This window comes from Sceloporus occidentalis, unplaced genomic scaffold, assembly GCF_023333645.1.
Source record: "Sceloporus occidentalis isolate IW3139 unplaced genomic scaffold, rSceOcc1.0.p SCAF_39, whole genome shotgun sequence".
NCBI lineage: Eukaryota > Metazoa > Chordata > Lepidosauria > Squamata > Phrynosomatidae > Sceloporus > Sceloporus occidentalis.
Window position 1 is genome coordinate 6,751,330 of NW_028317019.1, and position 23,270 is coordinate 6,774,599.

The following is a 23,270-nucleotide window of genomic DNA, read 5'->3' on the forward strand; positions in this document are numbered from 1 at the left end:
ATAGGTTAGCTAGATGGGAGGTTGGGATTTATTGCAGCTGGTTAGAATAGTTATGGGGATTATAGCTTTTGCAATGTGTGGGATTTTCGCTTAAGAAAGTTGGGGGCAGGTATTAACAGAAAGGGCTAGTTTCTGGGAATGGCAAAAGGGGGCCTTGTTACCTGTGGGGCATCGACTGTGGGAATTGAAAGTGGGGGCTAGGTTTGGAAGAGGGTCATGTTTTTGGTTTTAGGGGTTTTAATATATTGTTTGTATTGGAGTGGTCAGTTCTGGCTTAATCACTGAATTTCTATGTGTTCTCAATAAAGTTCTTTACTGTTTCAACACACTGGACTTTGATGCACAGAATTTCTGAATTTGCCCAAAACTGACCCTTTCCTCTCTCCTCAGTTCTCAACTCCATTCCCAGCCATAAGAACAGCACAGACACACAGACACAAACATACAGGATACACAGAGAGAACTATATTTCCAAATCAGAGCCTTCCTTTCCTGCCTTTCCCTCCTGAGTCCAGCACTGCACCTTGGCCTCCATTGCGGTCTCCTCAAAGGAAGAAAGGAGGGAAGGAAGGGGAGGCCACTGAAGGAAGGCCACTGAAGGTTATAAGAAGGAAGGAAGCCCCTCTTCTCCCCCCAAAGAAAGGCAGGGGTCCTGCAAGGCCTCCTCTCCCTCTTTCCTTCCCTGCCCCCTCCTTGGGGGATTCCTTGGGTCCCGGGTACTTGGGGAGTTATTATGAGACATGAAGGCTGGTGGGACCCTTGGAGAGAGGCATGGCCATGGAGGGGAGGGGGATCCAAAGGTAAAAAGGTCTTTGAGGAGCCCCCTCATTCGTGGAATGTGGGGCCGAGGAGAACCCCTCTCTTCTGATGCCTCATTTGGGGAAGAGTTTTGTGCCAAATAGAAAGCATCGCACAGGATAGGATTCAATAGCATTTTTCTTGGGGGGGAGTTTTCTCTGGAGTCCTGGGGGAGGGGGCTCTGGGGAGGGAGAGAAGAGCCAAAATCCTCTTGGCCAAAGCCACGAGGAGGGAGCCGGAAAGACCTCAAAACTCTGGCAATCCCCTGTCAACCTGGAACTAGGCTTAGAGACCCACAGGATCCAGATTGGGCACCGTCCCTCACATACTTCACAACAACCCTGCAGAGGAGGACCAACAGAGAGACCCACAGCCCCAGAAACATTCCTCCCCAGTTCTGGGAGCATACTGAAAGGGCTTTTGACCCCCTTGAAGAGAAGGTATTATTATTGTTATTATTTATATTCCACCTTTTTTCAATGGAATCAAAGAGGATTACAGTAATAAAATAACATACAATTTAAGAAATACAATTAAAATTCCAAACCCCCAACCCTTCTCCCAATTATAAAAACATTAATCAACCTTTAAAAATCCTATTAAACAGCAAGAAAATTTAAAACTTTCATAACACAATACAGTAAAAAAGTTTTTTGGGGCAAGAAATGAGTCATTTTCTGAAGGAGAGGTGAGAGGGCAGGAACGATATACATCAATAGCAATTTCCATCACACTAACAATGGCAAGGGTAAGGGTCAGGAGGAGGGGGAGGCAAGTCAATAGATCTCATCTAGTCTGGAAAGAGGTCCGTCTTAATAGCCTTCCTAAAGGCTTCCAAGGTGTTAATAGGACGGATCTCATCTGGAGGTCGTTCCAGAGTGAACCAACACCTTGTATCTTGCCCAGAAACTAATGGGCAGCCAGTGGAGGGATTTAAAAACCGGTGTAATGTGGGCAGTTCTAGAAGAGCCCGTAACCAACCTGGCTGCCATATTCTGTACCAATTGAAGTTTCTGAACTTGGGACAAGGGTAGCCCCATGTAGAGTGCATTACAGAAGTTGAGCTGAGAGGTGACCTGCGCATGTACTACTGTTTCAAGGTCTCCCTGCTCCCCGCCCCATGTCTCCAAATGATCTCACCCAGCAGCTTCATGTAAATGTTGAATATCATTGGGGACAGAATCACGCTTTGAGGGACGCCCGACTTGAGCTCCCTCTTGGACGAAGAACTGTCCCCAAGTGACAGGATTCCCGAGTACTGAACTAGGGCAGTTAAAGTGGTTTATTTCTGCAAACTGGATTATTTCTGCAATGTGTTTTTGACCTCTGTTACTATTTGAGCATCCACAAGGCTCTGTGGGTTTGAAGGGAAGATTCATCATCATCATCATCATCATCATCATCATCACCATCATTTCTGCAGTGTCTTTGAACCAGATCTGAGAGAGCCCTGCAGCCTGGATCTGCCCAAATCCCAAATATTGCCCTCTCAGCAAAGCCTGGAGATATTAACCTTTAAGGACCAGAACTCTTCAAAGGCTGACTTTCCCAATCTCTCCTGAGAGATCCTCCTGGACCTAGGGTAGCCCCAAAGAAAGGGGTCCCATTGATTGGGGGCCCATGTCTTTCTGAGTCTGTGGGTCCAGAAGAAGAGGACTGTTTTCCAGGAACCTCTTCCTAACCTCACAAGACAGCTCTTAGCATTTGCCCAACATGCAAAGATCAGGCAAGCAAGATCTGCTTTGCTGTTTGCAAAAAAAGATGGAAAAACAATGGGCCCTTGGTATCCTTTGGGATTTGGTTTGGATAGCAAAATCCATGGGTGCTCAAGTCCCATTATATAAAATGGGTGACCTTGGGTAAGTCACACTCTCTCAGCCTCAGAGGAAGACCAATGGCCAGCTGGAAGGCATACAACACACACACACACACACACATCTACATGATGGAAATGGCATTCATTCTGGGCCATGAAACCCACTGCGGGGGAACCTTGGGCAGCACTCTCTCAGCCTCAGAGGAAGACAAAGGGCAAAGTGGAAGGCAAACCTGAAGGCAAGGAAACCTGGGAATAGGGTCACTAGACACGAGTTCAAGGCACGCAGCACACCCCCAGCCCCCAAGGCACACTCTCTCAGCCTCAAACTATGGCAATGGTAAACACCCTTCGACAAAACCTACAAAGAGACTCCTGTGACAGTATTGCCTTAGGATCCCCAGGAAGGAATTGAAGGCACACAATTGTCCCCCCCAAAGTCTGGGAGGAAAAGGAGGAGGAAGGCTTAGAGGAAGGTCCTGAGGTGGAGGTGGAGGAGGAGGAGGAGGAAGGCTTAGAGGAAGGGCTGGAGGAGGAGGAAGGCTTAGAGGAAGAGGAGGAGGAGGAAGGCTTAGAGGAAGAGGAGGAGGAGGAAGGCTTAGAGGAAGGGCCTGAGGAGGAGGAGGAGGATGAAGAGGAGGAGGAGGAGGAAGGCTTAGAGGAAGGTCCTGAGGTGGAGGAGGAGAAGCAGGAAGGCTTAGAGGAAGAGGAGGAAGAGGAAGGGCTTACAGGAAGGGCCTAAGGAAGAGGAGGAGGAAAAGGAGGAAGGCGTAGAAGAAGGACCTGAGGAGGAGGAGGAGGAGGAAGAGGAGGAGGAGGAAGGCTTAGAGGAAGGGCCTGAGGAGGAGGAGGAGGAGTGCTTAGAGGAAGGTCCTGAGGAGGAAGAGGAAGGCTTAGAAGAAGGACCTGAGGAGAAGGAGGAGGAGGAGGAGGAAGGCTTAGAGGAAGAGCCTAAGGAGGAGGAGGAGCAGAGAGTCCTCTGGAGGATTCTGTAGAGGAAGAAGAAGGAAAAGAAGAAGAAACGGCTCCTGAGCATACACAGAGGCCTCTGGGGAGAAGCCACAGGGAGAAAGCTCCTGGTTGTAACTTATTATTACTATTATTAGTAGTAGCATTAGTATTATTAAATTTTATTTATTTATAAAGACATGGAAAGACGTATTTATAAAGAATGTCTCAGTGAGTCTCTATATTATAGCATCAGGAAAGATTTTAGGTGTTGTTAAGGTTTGGAAATGCTTCTGACTTTGGAGCCCTTTCATCCTCCATTTTGGGTTCCCTGAAGGCCTCAAACTGCCAACTGCCAAGCGCTGAGACAGAGGTGGCCATTTTGTGCTGCTTGTGACTGTTGGGAATAATGTTCCGGAACCTTCTCTGAGGCCTCAGTTGAACAGAGGCTTCTCTTTCTTTCCTGAGGCTCCAGAGTCAGAAGGAGGCCAGGCTCCTTGGGCCAAAAGGGAGGAAGGAAGTGTGTCTTTTCTGAGAGGGTTTTCTTATTACACAGCTCTGCTCCTTCTGGGGAACATGGGTTTTAAAAGGGATCAGAAAAGGGGAGGATAGTTTTAATACAAGCCTTATTCTTCTTATTCTTCACAAACATTGGACTTTGGCTTCTAAGAGGAGGCTAGTCCCCCAAAAAAGACCAAAAGTGGCTCCTTTGGGAGGTTTTAAAAGTCTCCCCAGTTTCCTTATTAACAGATGTTCAGGGAAGAAGGAAGGAAACAGACCAGAATAACTCATATTACCAAGAATGAAACAAACAAAAAGAGAAACAAACAAGAACAACAAAAATAAGGATTAGACAGAAAAGCAAACTGCTTTTATTGAAAAAAAGCAAAACCATTTTTAACAGGATAAAAAATCAAATTGGGTTCTTCTATCCTTTATAACTGACTGAGGCTGTGTCTGAACTACAGAAATAATCTGGTTGGAAACTGCTTTTCTTTTCTTTTGTAATTTATTTATAAACAATCCTTTACAAACAAAAATGAAAAAAAACATACCAAGACATTTGCATAACAAATACAACTACAACAACAAAAAAGTACAAATACCTATAACATAGACATACAACATGCAATAAATAACATCCTGATATACAAAACTGTCAGAAATGTACTATTAAGTTACCTCCAAGTTAAGCTAAGATGACCTTTTTATTTAATTTACTTAAATTCCTTCAAGGTATCGATACGTGTTAAACCTCTAATGTTCATGTAGACTTTCCATATGATATCTGGGATTGTAAATTAATAATTAGTATTACAAAATAAATCAAAGCATGACCAGTTCTCTCTAGTTTTCTCAACCGATTTATCCCTCATGATTGCGGTTAAAATGTCCAATCCCTTTGCTTCTCTTAGTTTAATTAACCACTCCTCTATTTTAGGAATTTGGATGTTTTTCCAATACTGAGAGTGACCATCTACAAAATTAGTCTGGGAAATCTTTTAGCTACTTCCTTTTCCAGTTTACATGTCATATTGAGCAAAAAGATCAAAGGGTTTAAAGGTATTTCTTCCTGTAAATGCCATCAAAGAAAATGCCATCAAAGAAAACCATTATCCTGAAACATGGAAACAAGCTAATTTAACTTTGCTGTTAAAAGAAGATAGAAATGCAACTGAGGTAAAGAGCTTTAGGCTAATTTCCTTATTAAATATGGATTATACATTATTTCCTATGACTTTGGCCCATAGACTCAAAAAAGTTCTTAAACACTGGATTCATAAGGACAAGTCAGTGATAACATTCAAAACGTCTGAAATATAATTGAATATTTTCAAAGGCACAACGAAAAAACACTTATCTTTTTAGAAAAGGCCTTCAATAACATAGGATGGGATATGTTATTTGTGACACTTTAAAAATGGAAATAGGAGCTTCTTATTATAGATGGATAAAGGCAATGTATAAAGATCAAAGAGCCAAACAAACTGTTAGCTATAAAAAACAGAGGAATTTAAGATTTCTAAAGGTACAAGGCAAGCTTTCCCACTATCACCCCTTTTGTCCATTCTGATCCTTGAAGCACTGAATAATAGGATAAGATAAGAAAATAAGATCAATGGAATAAAAATAAATAAAACTGATTTTAAAATGAGAGTCTTCTCAGACGACATTTGTATTCCCTGGAGATCCCAGAAAAGAGCACAAGACAATTGCTGGATGTAATAGTGGAATTGGAAAATGTTTCATGACTAAAAGGAAACAGAGACAAAACAACATTAATAAAAAAATATGGGGAAAAGGAAGAACAAATGCAGGAAGAAATTAGTGGATTTGAAGAGGGAAAGAAAGTTAAATATCTAGGAATAAATTTAACACATAAAAACTCATATCCATTTCAGAATAACTATGAGACACATGGAAGGAAATCAGAAAAGACCTAGAAAAATGGGGAAATTACACTTATCACTATTAGGAAAAATGTCACTGATCCAAATAAGTTTACTTCCTGAAATACTGTTAATGTTCCAAGCGATTCCCATCATCCAGAATGAAAAACCCTTGAATCTATGGCAAAAGGAAATCTCAAAATTTATTTGGAATTAAAAAAGAGCCAGGATAAAGACGAAAATACCTTGTGATGACAAAAGTAGAGGAGGGCTGGGTTTACCAAACTTAAAACTTTATTATGCTGCTTGTTGTTTAGTTTGGATTAGAGAATGGTTTGTATTAGAGAATGAACAGTTGTTATGTCTGGAGGGTGAACATTTAAGATTTGGGTGGCATGGATACCTAATTTACGGTAAAGAGAAAGTTCATAAAGAAAGCACAAATCATTTCATAAGAAAAGCTCTATTGAAGATCTGGGGGAAACAAGTGTAGAATATGTCCAAAAATACCTTTATGGTGTTTGCCGCATGAGGCTCTTTTCGGGAGGAAAGGTATCCAGAAAACTAAATGGTTAAGATACAAGGATGTCCTGAAAGAATCGCAAGGAAAACTAGAGATCAAAACACAAGAAGAACCTAAAGAATCTGGCCTAGATTGTCACTGGTATCTTCATCGTCAAATGAGGGAGAGGTTTAAAATAGATGTGAAATTAGAAGGAATACAAAATGCAAAATGGGAATTGTGGAAGCCATGCTCCATGTTCATTCCATGCCTGATGAGAGTGTTGGGTGCGAGGCATTGGAGAAGCATCCAGCTGTGTTTCTCTAGCCAGAAGCCAAAGGAAGGCATTCTCCTCTGAGGGCCACTGGGGAGGTCAGGAGGTTTCAGCAGATGATGCGCTCATTTCACATCTAGCTACAGGGACATAGCCAGGGTCCTCTCCAATTCCCCATCCCCTGACCCCCCACCACTCTCACAAGGCATGGAGTGTCAGGACCATGGTGAACAGGTCTGAGGAAATGACATGCATGTGGCCACTAGATGGAGCTGTTGTGGAAGTCATTGACAGCTCTAGTGGCAGTTATGTGTCAGCATTTAAACAGTGCATCATTGGAATGTTGATGCAACTGTCAACTGTCATTCTCAACTGTCACTGAGGAAGAGTCAGACAGTGTGTGCCTCAGAGTGGGTTGTTACTGGTGTGGATGGTGTCGATGTATATAGTGTTGCACACATTGCAACTTCTTATAGGAATAAAAGCCTCATCTGAGAGAAGATTACAGTGTCTCTTTGCTCATTGAGAAAGCGACAGGTGTTTCTTCAGCTCACAAGCTACTGACTACAGTCAAGGTGGAGAATCTGGTGCCATACATTAACATGTTGCCTCACGTGCTGCGCAACATAGCAACGTCAAAAGCGTTTTAACATGGAGTATCTGTTGTGTAGGGGAGATGCAGTGAAGTTATGCTAGGTCCATGGGACTTTGTTTGCTGAAGAGGGAGGAAGGGGATGCCCACCTCTGCATTGGCCCAAAGGAGGCATATGTCACCTGTGTATCTCACCAGCAGCATGCTGTTCTCTGTGTCTTTGAGTGATGCAGGATTTCTTGACAAACCAAGCCTAACCCTAGTCTCTTTTCTCAGGAACGTCATCTCGGTCCCCTTGTATACAGCTTTGGGGCATATTTTACTGGAAGAGACCCAAGTGCAGGGCCACCAGGACCCCTTCCCACCTAATGGCCAACACAGAGGCCAAGCGGAGGGAGTTGGGCTCCAAGAGAAAGAGGCTGGCGAAGTACAACTCTTTGGTGAGTGGCCATTCTGATATTAGTTTCATTTGTGTCATTGCTGGGCCAACTCATGAAAGCAAGTGGAGAACATATTGTCCCAGTTTGGCAGAGAAAGTCCTGGTTAATCCTCTGTCTCCCCACTTTTTCAGGGGTTTTCAAAAGTGTAGGTTTCTCTCTCCTCCCACTTTCCCCCTTCTCCTGAGCTCTCTTGGGTTGCTGAAAAATGACTTCCAAGGAGTTTGCACCCCATCAACTCAAAAGGGGGAAGAGGAGAGGAGATAGGTTGCCAGAGTCTTCCCTTGCCAGGAGGGTGAGGCAAAAGCAAACTGCTGTGCCCTTCCTAGTTTGTGTGATCTTCCTCATAAACAACTTTGGCCATCCTCACCACCTTCTGGTGTTGCTTGTCCACATGTGCCTTGCTTTTCCTGTCTGTAAAATGTTGGGGATATGGGAGACCATCTCTGGATCTAAATTGGGGGTGGGCCCAGTGGCCCTCAAGTCCAGAGTGCTCCCCAGAACTGCTTTTAAGAATGACATTTGCCTCTGAAATTTGGCAAGAAATGGCTAAATGCACCATATTCTTTTGTGGCTAAATGTACTCTATGTGTTTGGATAGTCAATATCCTAATCCATCCTCAATATCCCAGCCATGGCCTAAATTATATATTTTTATTATATTGTATATTATATTGAAAGGATTCAAGACAATCTGATCTCAAAGGCAGTAGTTTTTGCTTGCTAAAAGAATTTAAAGTTTACTTCCTGGACTGAATTGTGAAGTGATGAAATAATATTTGGGATGAACCATGTGCTTTCCTCCCCTTTTGCTTAGTCACTCTCTGGATGAGGGCTATTTTCCATTTCAGGTGACATTTGCAGATGTGGCCATATATTTCTCCCAAGATGAATGGAATCTGTTGACGAAGAAACAGAAACTTTTCTACAACTATGTAATGATGAACAATTATGAGAATGTGGCTTCTGTAGGTAAGGAACCTGAATCCATTGCTCTTTCTATAAAGACTGAGGGCTCTTTCATACTATATTATCATGTTGCTATGGTTCCACTAGAATTATAGAGTCATAGAGTTGGAATAGACCACAAGGGCCATCCAGTTGAACCCCCTTCTGCCATGCAGGAATACACATTCAAATCATCCCCAAGAGATGGCCATCCAGCCTCTCTTTAAAGACCTCCAAAGAAGAGGACTCCTCCAAACTCTAAGGGAATATATTCCACTGTGAAAGTGCTCTTACTGTCACAAAGTTCCTCCTAATGTTTAAGTGGACCCTCTTTCCCTGTGGCTTGCATCCATTGTGGTGTCTCCTTTTCTCTGTATCAGCAAAAAGCAAGCCTGCTCCTTGCGCAACCTGACAACCTTTCAAATATTTAAACATGGATATCATATCCACTCTTTATCTTCTTTTCTCCAGGCCAAACATAACCAGCTCTCTAAGCTTCTCCTCATAGAGCTTGATGGTTTCCAAACCCTTCACCACTTTGGTTACCCTCTTTTGGACATGGTCCAATTTGTCAACATCCTTTTTGAATTGTGGGGCCCAGAACTGGACACAGGATTATTCCAAGTGAAGCCTGACCAAAGCAGAATACAGTGGCACTATTACTTCTCTTGATCTAGAAACTATTCTTGCATTGATGCAGCCTAGAATCACATTGGCCTTTGTAGCTGCCTCATCACACTGTTGGCCCATGTTCAACTTGCGGTCTGCTAGGAGTCCTAGATCCCTTTCAAGCCTAATTTAATTGTGATAGCAACATCCTGTAGAATATTTGAATCTGTAGTTCAGTGAAGCACTATTGCTCTCAAGTTTCTAAGGAGTCTAAATACCCCATCCTAAACTGCCAATTCTAGGATTTTGTGGAAAGAAGCCATGGAGATTAATGCTTTTCACACCCACATGGTACTCAGCACATCCTTAAGCGGGTTTCCTACCTCTTTTGGCCCCTCTTCCATCCTTTTAATGGCTCAGAGAGGGCCCAACAGTGGCAAAATGGCCTCCACTTCCCCAAAGGGATGCTGAGGGATGTTGAGGGGCAAAATATTATTTCATCCCCCCCGCCTCCATCAATACAATCTGGGGTTGCCCCTGAGATCTCTTCCAAACCCCATCAGTAGTCCATACCTGTCTTATAGATGTTTTAAGGCTGTTTTAAGGCTGCTCCCTGGCACTTCACCCTCACCAAAATTGGAGTCCAGGTCCCAGCCCCCTTGCTCTGCCTTTGCCAATGATTTATTTGTATATTGATTATCCTGCCTTTCTCAACAAATGGGCCTAAAAGGGATGTCATCCTGAGCAGGGAGCTGACTTGTTTTTAGCTGCTCCAGAGACTAGGACCCGGAGCAGTGGATGCAAGCCACAGGAAAAGAGATTCCACCTCAACATTCGAAAGAACTTCCTGACAGTAAGGGCTGTTCGACAGTGGAAAACACTCCTTCCTCGGAGTGTAGTGGAGTCTCCTTCCTTGGAGGTCTTCAAGCAGCGGCTGGATGGCCGTCTGTTGGGGATGCTTTGATTGAGAGTTGCTGCATGGCAGGCAGTTGGACTGGATGGCCCTTGCAGTTTCTTCCAACTCTATGACTCTATGATCCCTTCTATGCATCACACTCTGTGGGTTTGTGTCTGTAATAGAGAGATGAAGGGAAAGTGAAAAATAGAAAGGTAGGCAAGAGAGGCTGAAAATGAGATGCTGAAGTGGTGCAGATGGGCAAGAAGGAAGGTTGGAGAGCAGAGGGAGAAAGGGAAGGGGATCAGGCCTCTGGGAGCCAGGAGGGGAAGGCAGGAGCAAAGCCAGGATTGCCTAGCTCTGTGCAGAGAGGAAGGGACCCCTGGGAAGGGCCAGGAGAGGGGCCTTGGGGATTGGGAGGCAGCCACCAACCTCACAGATTTTAAGAACTGGTGAGAACCAGCTCAGGTCCTTGTTTTCAAACATATTAAGGGGTTCCATTTAGAAATTATGAGCGATGTCTATGAAGAGAGGAAAGGGCGACAGAAAAATTCCTTTTTGTCTAATGTTTCTTTTCCAACCTGAGCTTTCTTAGCTCCATGGTTTATTCCAGAGGCCCTTTGTTACCCGAAATGCTGGAGTCTGGGGAGGACACTCCCAAGTGCTGTGCTTTCAGGGGAATTTCATACTTAGCTCAAAGGAAATATTGGGGCAACAGCAATATAATAATAATAATAATAATAATAATAATAATAATAATAATAAAGATTTATTTCTAGCCCGCCCAATCATGAAGAATCCCGGTGGGTTACAACAATAAAATAGATCAAAGTACAATAGAGTTAAAAAAAATACCTTGACCTACCCCCCCCCCCCATTCCCAGTATTAAAACAGGATTAAACAGTAATACTATAAAAACAGTAAAAACATTAAAGACATTTTAAAAAAAGGTAGAAACATAGGCAGGGAAGAGTAGACAGATGAGGGAACAAATATCTCTATATCTGGGGAGGGTAACTAGGTTGGAAAGGCCTGCCGGAAGAGGTCCATCTCGAGTGCTTTCTTAAAGGCTTTATTAATTTAATATCAAATAGGGAGGTGTGAACGTAGGGCTAAATCTTGGGCTAACACTTTCCCCTCTTAACTCTGATATTCAGTATTATTTTCCTTCTTCACAGAAGAACTTGTCAGTCATGAGAGAGTCCACACATCAGAGAAGCCACACAAATGCCCGCATTGTGGGAAATGTTTTTATTTGAAGGGAGACTTAGTGAGACATCAGAGAGTCCACACAGGAGAGAAGCCATACAAATGCCAGCATTGTGGGAAATGTTTTTGTGTGAAGTCACACCTAGTAAGACATCAGAGAGTCCACATAGGAGAGAAGCCACACAAATGCCAGCATTGTGGGAACTGTTATTCTCGGAGGTCAAACTTAGTGACACACCAGAGAATCCACACAGGAGAGAAGCCATACAAATGCCAGCATTGTGGGAAATGTTTTTATTTAAAGTCAAAACTAGTGAGACATCAGAGAATCCACACAGGAGAGAAGCCATACAAATGCCAGCATTGTTGGAAATGTTTTTCTTGGCAGTCAAACCTATTGACACACCAGAGAATCCACACAGGAGAGAAGCCATACAAATGCCGGCATTGTGGGAACTGTTTTTCTCAGCAGTCAAACCTATTGACACACCAGAGAATCCACACAGGAGAGAAGCCATACAAATGCCAGCATTGTGGGAAATGTTTTTCTCGGCAGTCAAACCTATTGAAACACCAGAGAATCCACACAGGAGAGAAGCCATACAAATGCCAGCATTGTGGGAAATGTTTTTATTCGAAGTCAAACCTATTGACACACCAGAGAATCCACACAGGAGAGAAGCCATACAAATGCCGGCATTGTGGAAAATGTTTTTCTTTGAAGGGAGACTTATTGAGACACCAGAGAATCCACACAGGAGAGAAGCCATACAAATGCCAGCATTGTGGGAAATGTTTTTCTTCAAAGTCATACCTAGTGAAACATCAGAGAGTCCACACAGGAGAGAAGCCATACAAATGCCAGCATTGTGGGAAATGTTTTTCTTCAAAGTCATACCTAGTGAAACATCAGAGAGTCCACACAGGAGAGAAGCCATACAAATGCCAGCATTGTGGGAAATGTTTTTCTTTGAAGGCAGTCTTAGTGAGACATCAGAGAGTCCACACAGGAGAGAAGCCATACAAATGCCAGCAGTGTGGAAAATGCTTTTCTTGGAGGTCAGGCCTATTCAGTCACCAGAGAGTCCACACAGGAGAGAAGCCACACAAATCCAAGAAGTGAATGAACATTATTTTTGTAACGATGGAATACAAAAATATTTTTTCAATCCAGCGGTGCTAAAAAGCCCTTATGAATTTATTTGTACAGTTTTTCTGTCCATATGTCTGTTTATTTTTTAAAGTTATGTTTTGTTAGGTTTAGGTTGCTACTAGTATAGATAATTGATTTGGGTTATAAATTTGGCTGGGGATTGTGGGCCGTGCTTTAGGTTAGTTAGATGGGGGGTGGGATTTGTTGCAGCTAGCTAGAATAGCAATAATAACATTCAGAATTTGTGGGATGTTGGCTGAAGAAAGTTGGGGACTTTAAGAGAAAGGGAGCTAGCTTCTTTGAATGTCTGGGGCAGGGAAAGATTGTGCGTGTGAGAAGGATGGCAAAGTGGAGCTGGTTAATAGTGGGGGGGTGGATGGTGGGAATAGGTAAGGGCTAGGTTTGGTAGAAGGTGGAGTTTTAGGTTTTGGGGTTTCAATATATTCTTTGGCTTTGGGAGGGCAGTTCTGGCTTAAATACTGATTTTCTGACTATGTGTTTTCAATAAAGTTCTTTGCTATTTCAACACACTGGACTCTTTGATGGACAGAAGTTGTGAATTTGCACAAAACTGACACTTTCTTCTGTCCTCAGTCCTCAGCTCCATTCCCAGCCATAAGAACAGCAAAGGCAAACACACTCACGAGATATGAGCCGACTTGGATGCCAGCATAATATAATAAGAAAAGATTTATTTCTATTTAATTTTAATCTTTATTAATTTTCAATTAAAATAGCCATAAATTCAAATCACAGTCACAAAGTCTCTATTACAAATAACAAATTAAGATAGCCAATTCTTCTTGTATTTCTTCTGTATCTTCAAATCTTCATGCGACCCTTCTTTGGATATCTACTTCCTTCTATTTCAGGTATTGGAAAATAACTATATTAAAAGAGAAAACAATCCCGCTTCCACTTTGTCAAATCGTTTGGTATATAACACAATAGTCCTAGTCGCTCATCTTTTGTACGTTTGTTCCCGTCTCATACCTTATAATAATCTTAACAGCTTTTAAGAATAAAAAAAATTCATATATTCCTGGAACAACTTTAACTTTAAAATCGTACAAACTCAAAATTGTATACAACCCTTTATAATACAAATTAGTCCCTCTGGTTGCTACTCTTAGCTTTCTCGTTTTTCCCTTTAGCCTTGTATTCTTCTCACTTTGCATCATTTCAAAGCTTGTTTCTTCCTGGAGATATGGTTAGCTATATCAAGGTGGGTATATAAAGAAGGAAATTTTAATTGAAGGAACAAATAAAAAAATCATTATAACAGCTTTTAAGCTTATATCACATTCATGTTATTATGCAGCACATTATTTATCTGCCTTTTATTCTATCCTTTACATTTCCCCAAGTTCTATCCCCAAGTTCCACTTTTTCTTCAAGAAAGTTGTTACATTCTTCCAGTCTTCTTTTGATCTTTTCCTACTGAAATTCTTTACATTGCAGGAGAGCATGTCTAAAATTCTATAATCATTAACCTTTATCAGCCAAGCCTCTTCGGTTGGAATTTTATTTGATTTCCATAGCTTGGCAATTTCAACCCTTGCTGCAGTGACCATATAAAGTACTATCCTCCAACAAGCTCTTTCATCCTCAGATTCTAGTACTGATGTCATATTTAAAAGAAAGATTTTTGGGTCAAATGGAAATTTTATTTTTAGTATTTCCTGAATCAATTTGTGGATTTCTCTCCAGAAACCTTGAATAGCTTTACATTTCCACCAAATATGAACCAGATTGCCCACTTCGCTATTACACCTCCAGCAATTCCCATATTTTAAATTAAACATTTTTTTTATCCTCCATGGTGTATAGTACCACCTATTCATAATTTTTAATAGGTTCTCCTTAGGTTCCTGTGCTATAGTAAAGCTATTCGTCTTCTGCCATGCATTTTGCCATTCATTCATATTAATCGTATTATCCAGATCTTGGGCCCATTTTGGCATATATTCCTTAACCGTTTCTTGTTCTAGAATACGACTTCGTAGCAGTTTATAAAACTTTGATACTTTCCCTTTATCTGATTGCCAAAATAATACATCCAATTCGTTCATCTTATCTTCAATTCCTCCCATTTTAATAACTTCTTTGAACTTATTTTGAATCTGATAATAATTAAACCAACTCAAATTTTTCCCTCCATCTTTTAGCTCCTCTCTTGTTTTAACAGCCCAATTTCCTTGTGGATTTTTTCCTATACAATCTCTATATGTTACCCAGTTGTCCTTATCTATCCAAAACCACCTTCCAAAAAAGGCTTCCTGTGTGGATGTCCATAACGGAATTCTAAAATAAAACATCTTTTTTATTTTACCCCAGGTCAATAATAGTGACTTCCTAATCGGGTGGTTGTTAAAATCCTTATTCTTCCCCAATTGCTCGTAGCATAAGAACGCATGCCAACCATACCTTAGCTGGATATTCTCTAGGTTTAAAATCTCTTTCTCCTCCAATTTCACCCAGCTTTGGATCCACATCAGGCTGCACGCCCAATAGTATGTCTGTAAATCAGGGAGTGCGTATCCCCCATTCTCTTTGGCATCTTTCAGAGTAGAGCTTTTAATCCTGGGTTTAGCTCCTTTCCAAATAAATTTGCTCAATTCTTTGTCCCACTCTTTAAATTGGCTTTGTTTTATGGATATCGGGAGATTTAAAAATAAAAACATTAATTTCGGTAAAATAACCATCTTAATTACTGCAATTCTGCCTAGCAGTGAAAGGTTTAAGTTATTCCATCTAACTATGTTTTCTTTAATCTCTTTCCACTTTACACCGTAGTTATTTTCGAACAGTCTTAGACTGTCTTTAGTAATAGTAATGCCCAGATATTTCATTTGTTTCACTATCTTAAATCCCGATTTCTGGCCAAGCTTTTCTTCCTCTTCTGGAGAGAGATTTTTCGTAATCATGACTGTTTTATCTTTATTTATCTTTAGTCCTGCTAATTGCCCAAACAGCTTCAATTCTCCTATTAGTGGCTCTAAGCTCTGCAATGGGTTTTCAAGGATTATCGCCACATCATCTGCAAACGCTTTTGCTTTAATTACTTGGTCTTTAATCCTAATACCATTCACCTTCCTATTTTCATTAATCTTTCCCAATAATACATCAATTGCCCATATGAAAAGTAAAGGTGAAATCGGGCATCCTTGTCTCACTCCTTTTTTAACCTCAAACTCCTGTGATTTTTCATTATTTACTATTACAGCAGCTTTTTGTTTTTTATAAATTTGACTCATTGATTTGATAAATTTATTTCCCATATCCCTTTTCTTTAATACTTGAAATAAAAATTCCCAACTTAAATTATCGAACGCTTTTTCCATATCCAGTCCAATCAAAGCACATTGTTTGTCATTATTCACATGATAGTACTCTAAGCTGTTTAAAATCATTCTAATATTATTCCTTATTTGTCTCCCGGGTAGAAACCCATTCTGTTCCTTTCCAATTATTTCATTCAAAATATCTTTTAGTCTTGAGGCCCAAATCAAAGTAAAGATTTTGTAATCTACATTCAGGAGACTAATAGGTCTATAATTAGACATACAGGTGCTGTCCCTATCCGTTTTTAGGATAAGTGTAATCATGGCTTGTTCCCACGTTTGAGGAATGCCCTCATTTTCAATCGAATTAAATAGTTTAAATAGAGGATCTATCAATTCTCCTTTAAAAATCTTATAGTGTCTTGTTGAAAAGCCGTCATTTCCCGGGGTTTTTCCTTCCTTTAATCGTTTGATGGCATTAAGAATCTCTTGTTTGGAAATTTTAGATTCCAAAATTGATCTATGTTCTTGCGTTATTTTATTTAGTGCTCCACAATCCAAATATTTATTGATCCTCTCTTCTAAATTAGCCACTACTTCTCCCTGATTATATACTGATTCAAAGTAATTTCGGAATTTTTTCAAAATTTCAGATTGGGTGGTGACAGTTTTTCCATGTGCTACTATTTTCACTATTCTTTTCTTTTCTTGAAACCCTTCAATTCTCCTAGCTAGCCATCTCCCCACCTTATTACTATTTTCAAAAAAAATTAGTCTATTCCTTTTAAGGTCTTTTTCTAATTCTTCATTAATCCTGCTTTGAAATTGTCTTTGTAATATTTTAACTTCATGTAACAGTTTCTCATTTGTTAGGTATTGTTTCAACAATTTTTCCTTTTTAGTCAATTCTTCAACAAGTTTTCCTTCCTTATCTTTTTGAGCTTTTTTCATTTCCCACTGTTTTTTAATCAATAAGCCTCTAATGACCACCTTGCTAGCATCCCACACAATACTAGTCTTAACTTCCTTGCCCTCATTTATTTTAAAGTAGGTCATAATTTCTTTTTTCATAAATTTAACTAAGTTCTCATCCTCCAACATCTCTTCCTGTAGTCTCCAACTATTTCCCTTTTTACTGTCTAGATTTATCTTTACTTCAATCAAACAGTGATCTGAGAGAGCTTTCGCATCAATCTCCATGTTTCTTATATTAACTAATAGTGGTTTTGAGGCTAAGCAAAGGTCTATTCTAGACCAAGATTTGTGAACCTCAGAATAGAAAGTAAAGCCCGGTTTGTTATCATATTTATATGTCCAAACATCATCTAGGTCATGTTCTCTCATTAAATCAAAACAACTTTTGGGTAGTTTCCCCTGGGAGTCTTTTAGCTTTTTTTCGGATTTCCTATCCCTTTTCACTTTCAGTACTCCGTTAAAGTCACCCACAATTATTAATTTCCCTTTATCATATTCCATTAAGTCCTCATTGAGTTGCATAAAGAAACTTTCTTTCCGTTCCAAAGGACCGTACACATTGACTATTACAAATAACTCATTTCCTGTGTTAATTTCCACTATCACAAATCTACCTTCAGAGTCTGACTTCACCTCTTTCGCCCCCCATTTTTTGTTAACAAACGTTACACATCCCCTTTTTCTCTTTTCTGATGCAGTTACAAAAAACTTTCCCAACTTCGGGTTCCTAAGGTACTTTATATCACCCTTCCTAATCTTAGTTTCCTGTATGCATATCACATCATACTTCCTTTTTTCCAGAAGATGAAAGATCTGCTTCCTCTTCCTATCCTTATTTATCCCCCCCACATTCCAAGACGCTACAGTTAACATTATTATTGTTATAGTAAATAAGAGAGGAGAAAAGGGAAATCAAACCTATAACAGGTTGATTCAGCTTTCACCAAATCTTCTTATTCAATTTCCAACGTCCCCAACAATAGATCTTTATCCGTTGGCAAATTATCTTCGCTCCGAGTCTCTGTAACCACTTCGCTTCTTCCTTCTAATGAAACTCTCCCTTTTCCAAATGTAGAAGTTTCTCTTGTCTCACTCGAAGGCGAGTTTCGAGTTTCCCCTTTTTCCTTTTCTTCACTCTGCAGCAATCTCTTATAAAATTCCTTTGCTTTCTCCAGTGAGTTGATTTTGAATCTTCTTTCTTTAAACATAAAGACCACGCCTTCTATATTTCCCCATCTATAACTAATATTCTTTCTTTGTAGTAGCGCGGTAAGGAACCTATATTGTTGTCTTTGTTTCAGTATAGATAAGGGCAAGTCTCTGTAAATTTCCACCTCCACATTGTCAATAGTCAGGCCTTCCTTAAAGTTTTTTTGAATAATTCTCTCTCTGATCCTCGAGTTATTAAAACTTACCGCTATGTCACGCGGCAGTCCTTTTTCTTGGGCTACTTTGGAAAATATTCTAAACAATTTATCAATTTGAACATTGATCAGATCTTCCGGGGAGTCCAGAAAATTGGCTAGGGCTGGAATTATTTTTTCCTCCAAATTTTCTCCTTCCGTTTCAGGGAGGTCTCTTATTTTTATTGCTCTATCCCGTTGTTTCTTTTCCTGCGCCCATAGAGCTCTTTCTTCTTTATTTTGTATTTTCACTATCTCTTCGATCTTGTTTTCCAATTCCTCCGTCTTTCTTATATTCAAGTAAACTTCCTCCTTGATTTCCTTAAATTCCTTGTTCAGGCTGTCAATTTTCTTCCCTATGCCATGTATTTCTGTCTGTAAGTCCAATCTTATTTCTTCCCTTAAACTTTTCTGTTCATCTCTTATTTCCGCCTTAAAAGATTTTTTGAACTCCCGTAGTTCCTCTAGTATTATTACATTTAAATCCTGTTGTTTATTGGGCAGGTCCGTAGAATCTCTTCTATTTCCTGAATGTGTCCAACTCATATTATCCTTTCTGATTTTTGTTTGCCTTGTCTCCATTTGTTGTTATTTATATCTTACTTTCGATATAACAAAGACTTTTAAGCCAGAGCCAGAAATATAGTCCAAGATCAAGTCAAATTCAAGGGCGCCCCGCTTTCTTTCTTAACTTCTTGTCTGTATTTATATTCTATCAATAGCAGATCCAACCGCGACTTCCCTCGGGGTGTTATTTCAGGGCAGTGATCAATTATAATAACAAAAGAAAAAACGACACCTGCCTGTAATTAGCCAAATACCCACAGCGAAATAGAAAGTCTCTTTAGGTCTTTCAACAGATCGTTATCAGCTGAGATAAATGCTAGCTATTTTCCAACAGCTGCTCCCAGCGAGTTTCCTTCGCTTAAAGAAATACACATATACAGCTCGCAATTAATGTATATCTATTAAATCCAATTTTTCTTTTTAGCTGATATACATGGAGACTCAAACTTCTCACTCCAAGCTATTTCGTTTTAAACATTATTTTTAAGGCTCTGCCAAGAGCGCCAAAAGAGAAAGATCCAACCAAGTCAAATTCAAAGTGAGAAAGAGACAAAACGCAGCTGTCTCTTCATTCTCTTCTTCTCTTTCTTTTTCTATTAGCCAGAGATAGACAAGTTTCCAAAGTCCTTTTTTTGTTATATCCAATCCGAATCCACCTAAGTCCGATGAAACCCTGTGTGGGTCAAAACAAGGTTTCTTCTGATGATTAAAAGTTGTAGCCAAGGCTGGTACCTGAAGGTTAGGCTCACACCGCGTCGGCTGCCTTGCAACTCTCGTCGAGACCTCTTCCTCTCCCGCGACGGCTTCCCGACACAGGGGGGCAAAGAGGACTCTGAGGACCCCGACAGGCCCTCGCCCCAAATCTCCCTCAATTCGGGGACTTTTCTGGCTCCAATAGATGTAGATATAGATTGGAGCCTTAAACAAGTCCGCGGTGGACCTTCGGAGACAGAGCAAAGCTACTTGTTTCCGTTTGCCTTGACGTCTCAACCGGAAGTCGCAAACATAGTCCTTTAGGGGAACTGTGACCCCATCCAGGAGCGGTAGACAAACCTCCATACCTGGGTTAGAGGCTCCAACAACAAGTACTTCTGTCTTAAATGGATTCACTTTCAATCTGATTTCCTCATCTTGCCCATTACTCCCTCAAGACATTCATTCAGAGGGGAGATGCCTTCCTTAGTTGACGCTGAAGTCTGGGGCATGGAGAGATATTGGATGTCATAAGCAGGCGGTTTCATGTAGATGTTAAATAGCATTCGGGACAGGATGATGCGACGAAGGATGCCAAATTTAAGATCCCTTTTGGAGGAGCAACTGTCCCCAAGCATCACCATCTGGAATCTGCTTCTGAGATAGGACCAAATCCACCGCAACGCAGTGCCCCTGATCCCCAATTCCCTCAGGCTTTCCAGAAGGATACCATGGTTGACGGTATCGAAAGCCACTGAGAGGTCCAAAAGCACCAACAGGGTCATACTTCCCCTGTCGATGCTCAAGCGGAGATCATCTAAGGAGACCACAGCAATCTTGACTCTGTATCCTATCCTGAAACCAATTTGAAAAGGGTCCAGATAATCTGTTTCATCCAAGACCACTTGGACTTGAAGAGCAACTGCCCTCTCAATCACCTTGCTTAGAAATGGAAGATGGGGGACCGGTCTGTAATTGTTCATGTCCAAGGGATCTAGAGAGGGCTTTTCCAGAAGCGGCCGTACCACCACTTCTTTTAAGCAAGATGGAAAATAGCCCTCCCTAAGAGATGTGTCTATGATATAGCTCAGGAGAGTCCTAAGTGCATCTCCTCCTTGGAGGACCAGCCATGAAGGGCAAGGGTCGAGGGGGCAAGTTGTCTTCTTTACACTTCTAAGGAGCTTGTCCACATCCTTGGTACTCACAGATTCAATTGGATCCAGTATGATCTTATTCACAGAGTCATGGACACCTCACCTATAGCCTCTGCAATAATGCTGGCATCCAAGTCAGCTCTTATCTGAGAGATATTATCTGTGAAATAGTCATTTAAAGCATCACAGTGATCTGTGGCAGGCTCTAATGATGGGTTCTGGGGCGAAGGTGCCTGGATCAGGTTCCAGATCTCTCCCCCCCCCCCCCCCACTTAAGCCATCCCTTTATGCTTCTCTTCCCTTGGCATTTTCACTCCTTTATTCCTTCCTTCTACTCCTTTTACCTACATCCTTTCAAGGGGGTCCAAGGCCTGTTCAGCATGTTCCCAAAACCGGGAGGGTGGCATTCTTTTTGGGGCTGAGGGTCCCTCCTCCACAGGGTTGTTGTGAAGGGAAAGGTATGTATGTGTGGGGGATGCCTAATTTGGATCCTGTGGGCCTTTAAGGCTAGTTCCCAGGTTGCCATGAAAGTGTCAGTCTCCCCAGATGGGGCTTTGGGGTCCCTCCATCTCCCTCCTCTTGGATTTGGCCTAGATTTTGGCTCTTTCCACCCACCCAGACAGAGCCCCCTCCCCCAGAACCCCAGAGAAAACATCTCTCCCTCCCAAAAAATGTTGTTTCCAATGCTATTGAACCCTATTCTGTGTAATGCTTTGTATTTGGCACAAAACTCTTCCCCAAATGAGTCATCAGAAGGGAGGGTCTCTCCTCTGCCCCACTTTCCAGGAGGGAGGGGGCTCCTCAAAGTCCTTTTTACCTTTGAATCCCCCTCCCCTCCATGGCCACGCCTCTCTCCAAGGGTCCCCCCTTTCCTCCTTTCTCAAAATAACCCCCCAAATACCTGGGCCCCAAGGAATCCGCAGAGGAGGGGGCAGGGAAGGGAGAGAAGAGAGAAAAGGCTAGGCAGTCTCCCTGCCTTTCTTTGCGGGGAGGAGATTGGGGTTTCCGTCCTTCTTACATCACCCTCCCCCAGAAGATCCTCCAGCCATTCTGAATGAATGAGGGCTCTCCCCACTTCCCTCCCTAAGAGCAGGCTGTGAGGGTGGCAGATTCAGGGGTTGAGACTGCACATGCACATTTGCCACCAAAGGCCCCTCTTGAGCATGCGCAGGGATCGCAAAGCCCTAGCTGCTGCTGCTTATTCCATTGTCGGCATTTGGAAGAAGGGAAGGACTACACCCTTCCTTCCTTTTTCCTTCCTTCCTTCCAGAATGGAGCCCAAGCTGCGGAGCTGAACTCAGGAGGGAAAGGCTGTGAAGACTCTGCTTTGTACATACAGATCTCTCTCTCTCTCTCTCTCTCTCTCTCTCTCTCTCTCTCTCTCTGTGTGTGTGTGTGTGTGTGTGTTTGCCTCTGCTGCTCATATGGCTGGAAATAGAGCTGAGGACTGAGAAGAGAAGAAAGGGTTAGTTTTGTGCAAATTCAAAACTTATATGCATCAATGAATCCATTTTGTTGAAATAACAAAGAACTTTATTAAGAAGACAATGGCAGGATACAGACCGCCCAAAAAGGGCAGTCTCCCACCACCCCAGTTTGCTCCGCAAGGGAGCCAAAGTGAACAAACTGCGCGGCTTCATCGCAGAACAAAAAGAACCCACAAAAAGCAGGTTCTTCTTGTGGTGCCTTTGTGATGCCGCAAGGCGCCAATGGCACACTTGCGGTGTCACAAAGGCGCCGGGACGTGCATACGCTACGCATCCATCGCGTCAAAATGGCAGTGCCTGTGTGTACAAGGCTCAGCCATTTTGACGCCCCCATCACATGCTAGGAGTGAGGCCAGTATGGACGCTACGTTCTCGGCCAACCCCTAGCAAGTGATGGGGGCTGCGCAAAGGCCCATTTAAATCAGGCCAGAGTCAGAAATTCAGCATTTAAGTCAGAACTGCCCACCGCAAGCCAAATAATACATTAAAACCCCAAAACCTAAAACTCCACCCTCTTCCAAACCTAGCCCCCATCTCCAATTCCCACAGTCAATGGCCCACAGATAACAAGGCTACATTTGTCATTCCCAGAAACTAGTCCCCTTTCTGTTAATACCTCCCCCCCAACTTTCTTCATCTAACATCCCACACATTCCAAAGGCTATCAATCAAATAACTATTCTAGCCAGCTGCAACAAATCCCACCCTCTATCTAGCTAACCTATTCCACAACGCATAATCCCCAGTCAAATTGATAAACTAAAGCAATGATCTACACTAATAGCAATTAAAAGATAAAATTAAGAAAATATAACTTTAAAACCTAAAGACATATGGACAGACAAACCTAACACACAAATCACAAGGGCATTTTCTTATCACCACAGGAATAAAAATGTATTCTTTGTATTCCTTCTTCACAAAAATAATGTTAGTTCATTTCTGGGATTTTTGTGGCTTCTTTCCTATGTGGCTTTTCTGATGTCTTACTAGGTTTGACTTCCGAGCAAAACATTGTCCACAATGCTGGCATTTGTGTGGCTTCTCTCCTGTGTGGACTCTCTGATGTTTCACTAAGTCTCCCTTCAAAGAAAAACATTTCCCACAATGCTGGCATTTGTATGGCTTCTCTCCT

At 41.7% G+C, this 23,270-nt stretch overlaps 1 protein-coding gene across 1 annotated transcript; it reads left to right on the forward strand.

Moving 5' to 3' along the window:
* The first annotated feature begins 7,284 nt into the window (after positions 1–7,284).
* LOC149290493 (uncharacterized) lies at positions 7,285–15,220 on the forward strand. The gene is made up of 4 exons (XM_089489242.1): positions 7,285–7,303; positions 7,597–7,760; positions 8,609–8,729; positions 11,389–15,220. The coding sequence occupies exons 2-4, from the start codon at positions 7,689–7,691 to the stop codon at positions 12,540–12,542; spliced, it is 1,347 nt and encodes a 448-aa protein (XP_089345368.1). The 5' UTR covers positions 7,285–7,303; positions 7,597–7,688; the 3' UTR covers positions 12,543–15,220.
* The last annotated feature ends 8,050 nt before the right edge of the window (positions 15,221–23,270 follow it).

Excerpts from the sequence above, each read along its gene's own strand:
- LOC149290493 (XM_089489242.1), top strand. The coding sequence starts at position 7,689 with ATGGCCAACACAGAGGCCAAGCGGAGGGAGTTGGGCTCCAAGAGAAAG. Across the intron at positions 7,761-8,608 it reads TGGCGAAGTACAACTCTTTG|GTGACATTTGCAGATGTGGC; the intron begins GTGAGTGGCCAT and ends TTTCCATTTCAG. Across the intron at positions 8,730-11,388 it reads TGAGAATGTGGCTTCTGTAG|AAGAACTTGTCAGTCATGAG; the intron begins GTAAGGAACCTG and ends CCTTCTTCACAG.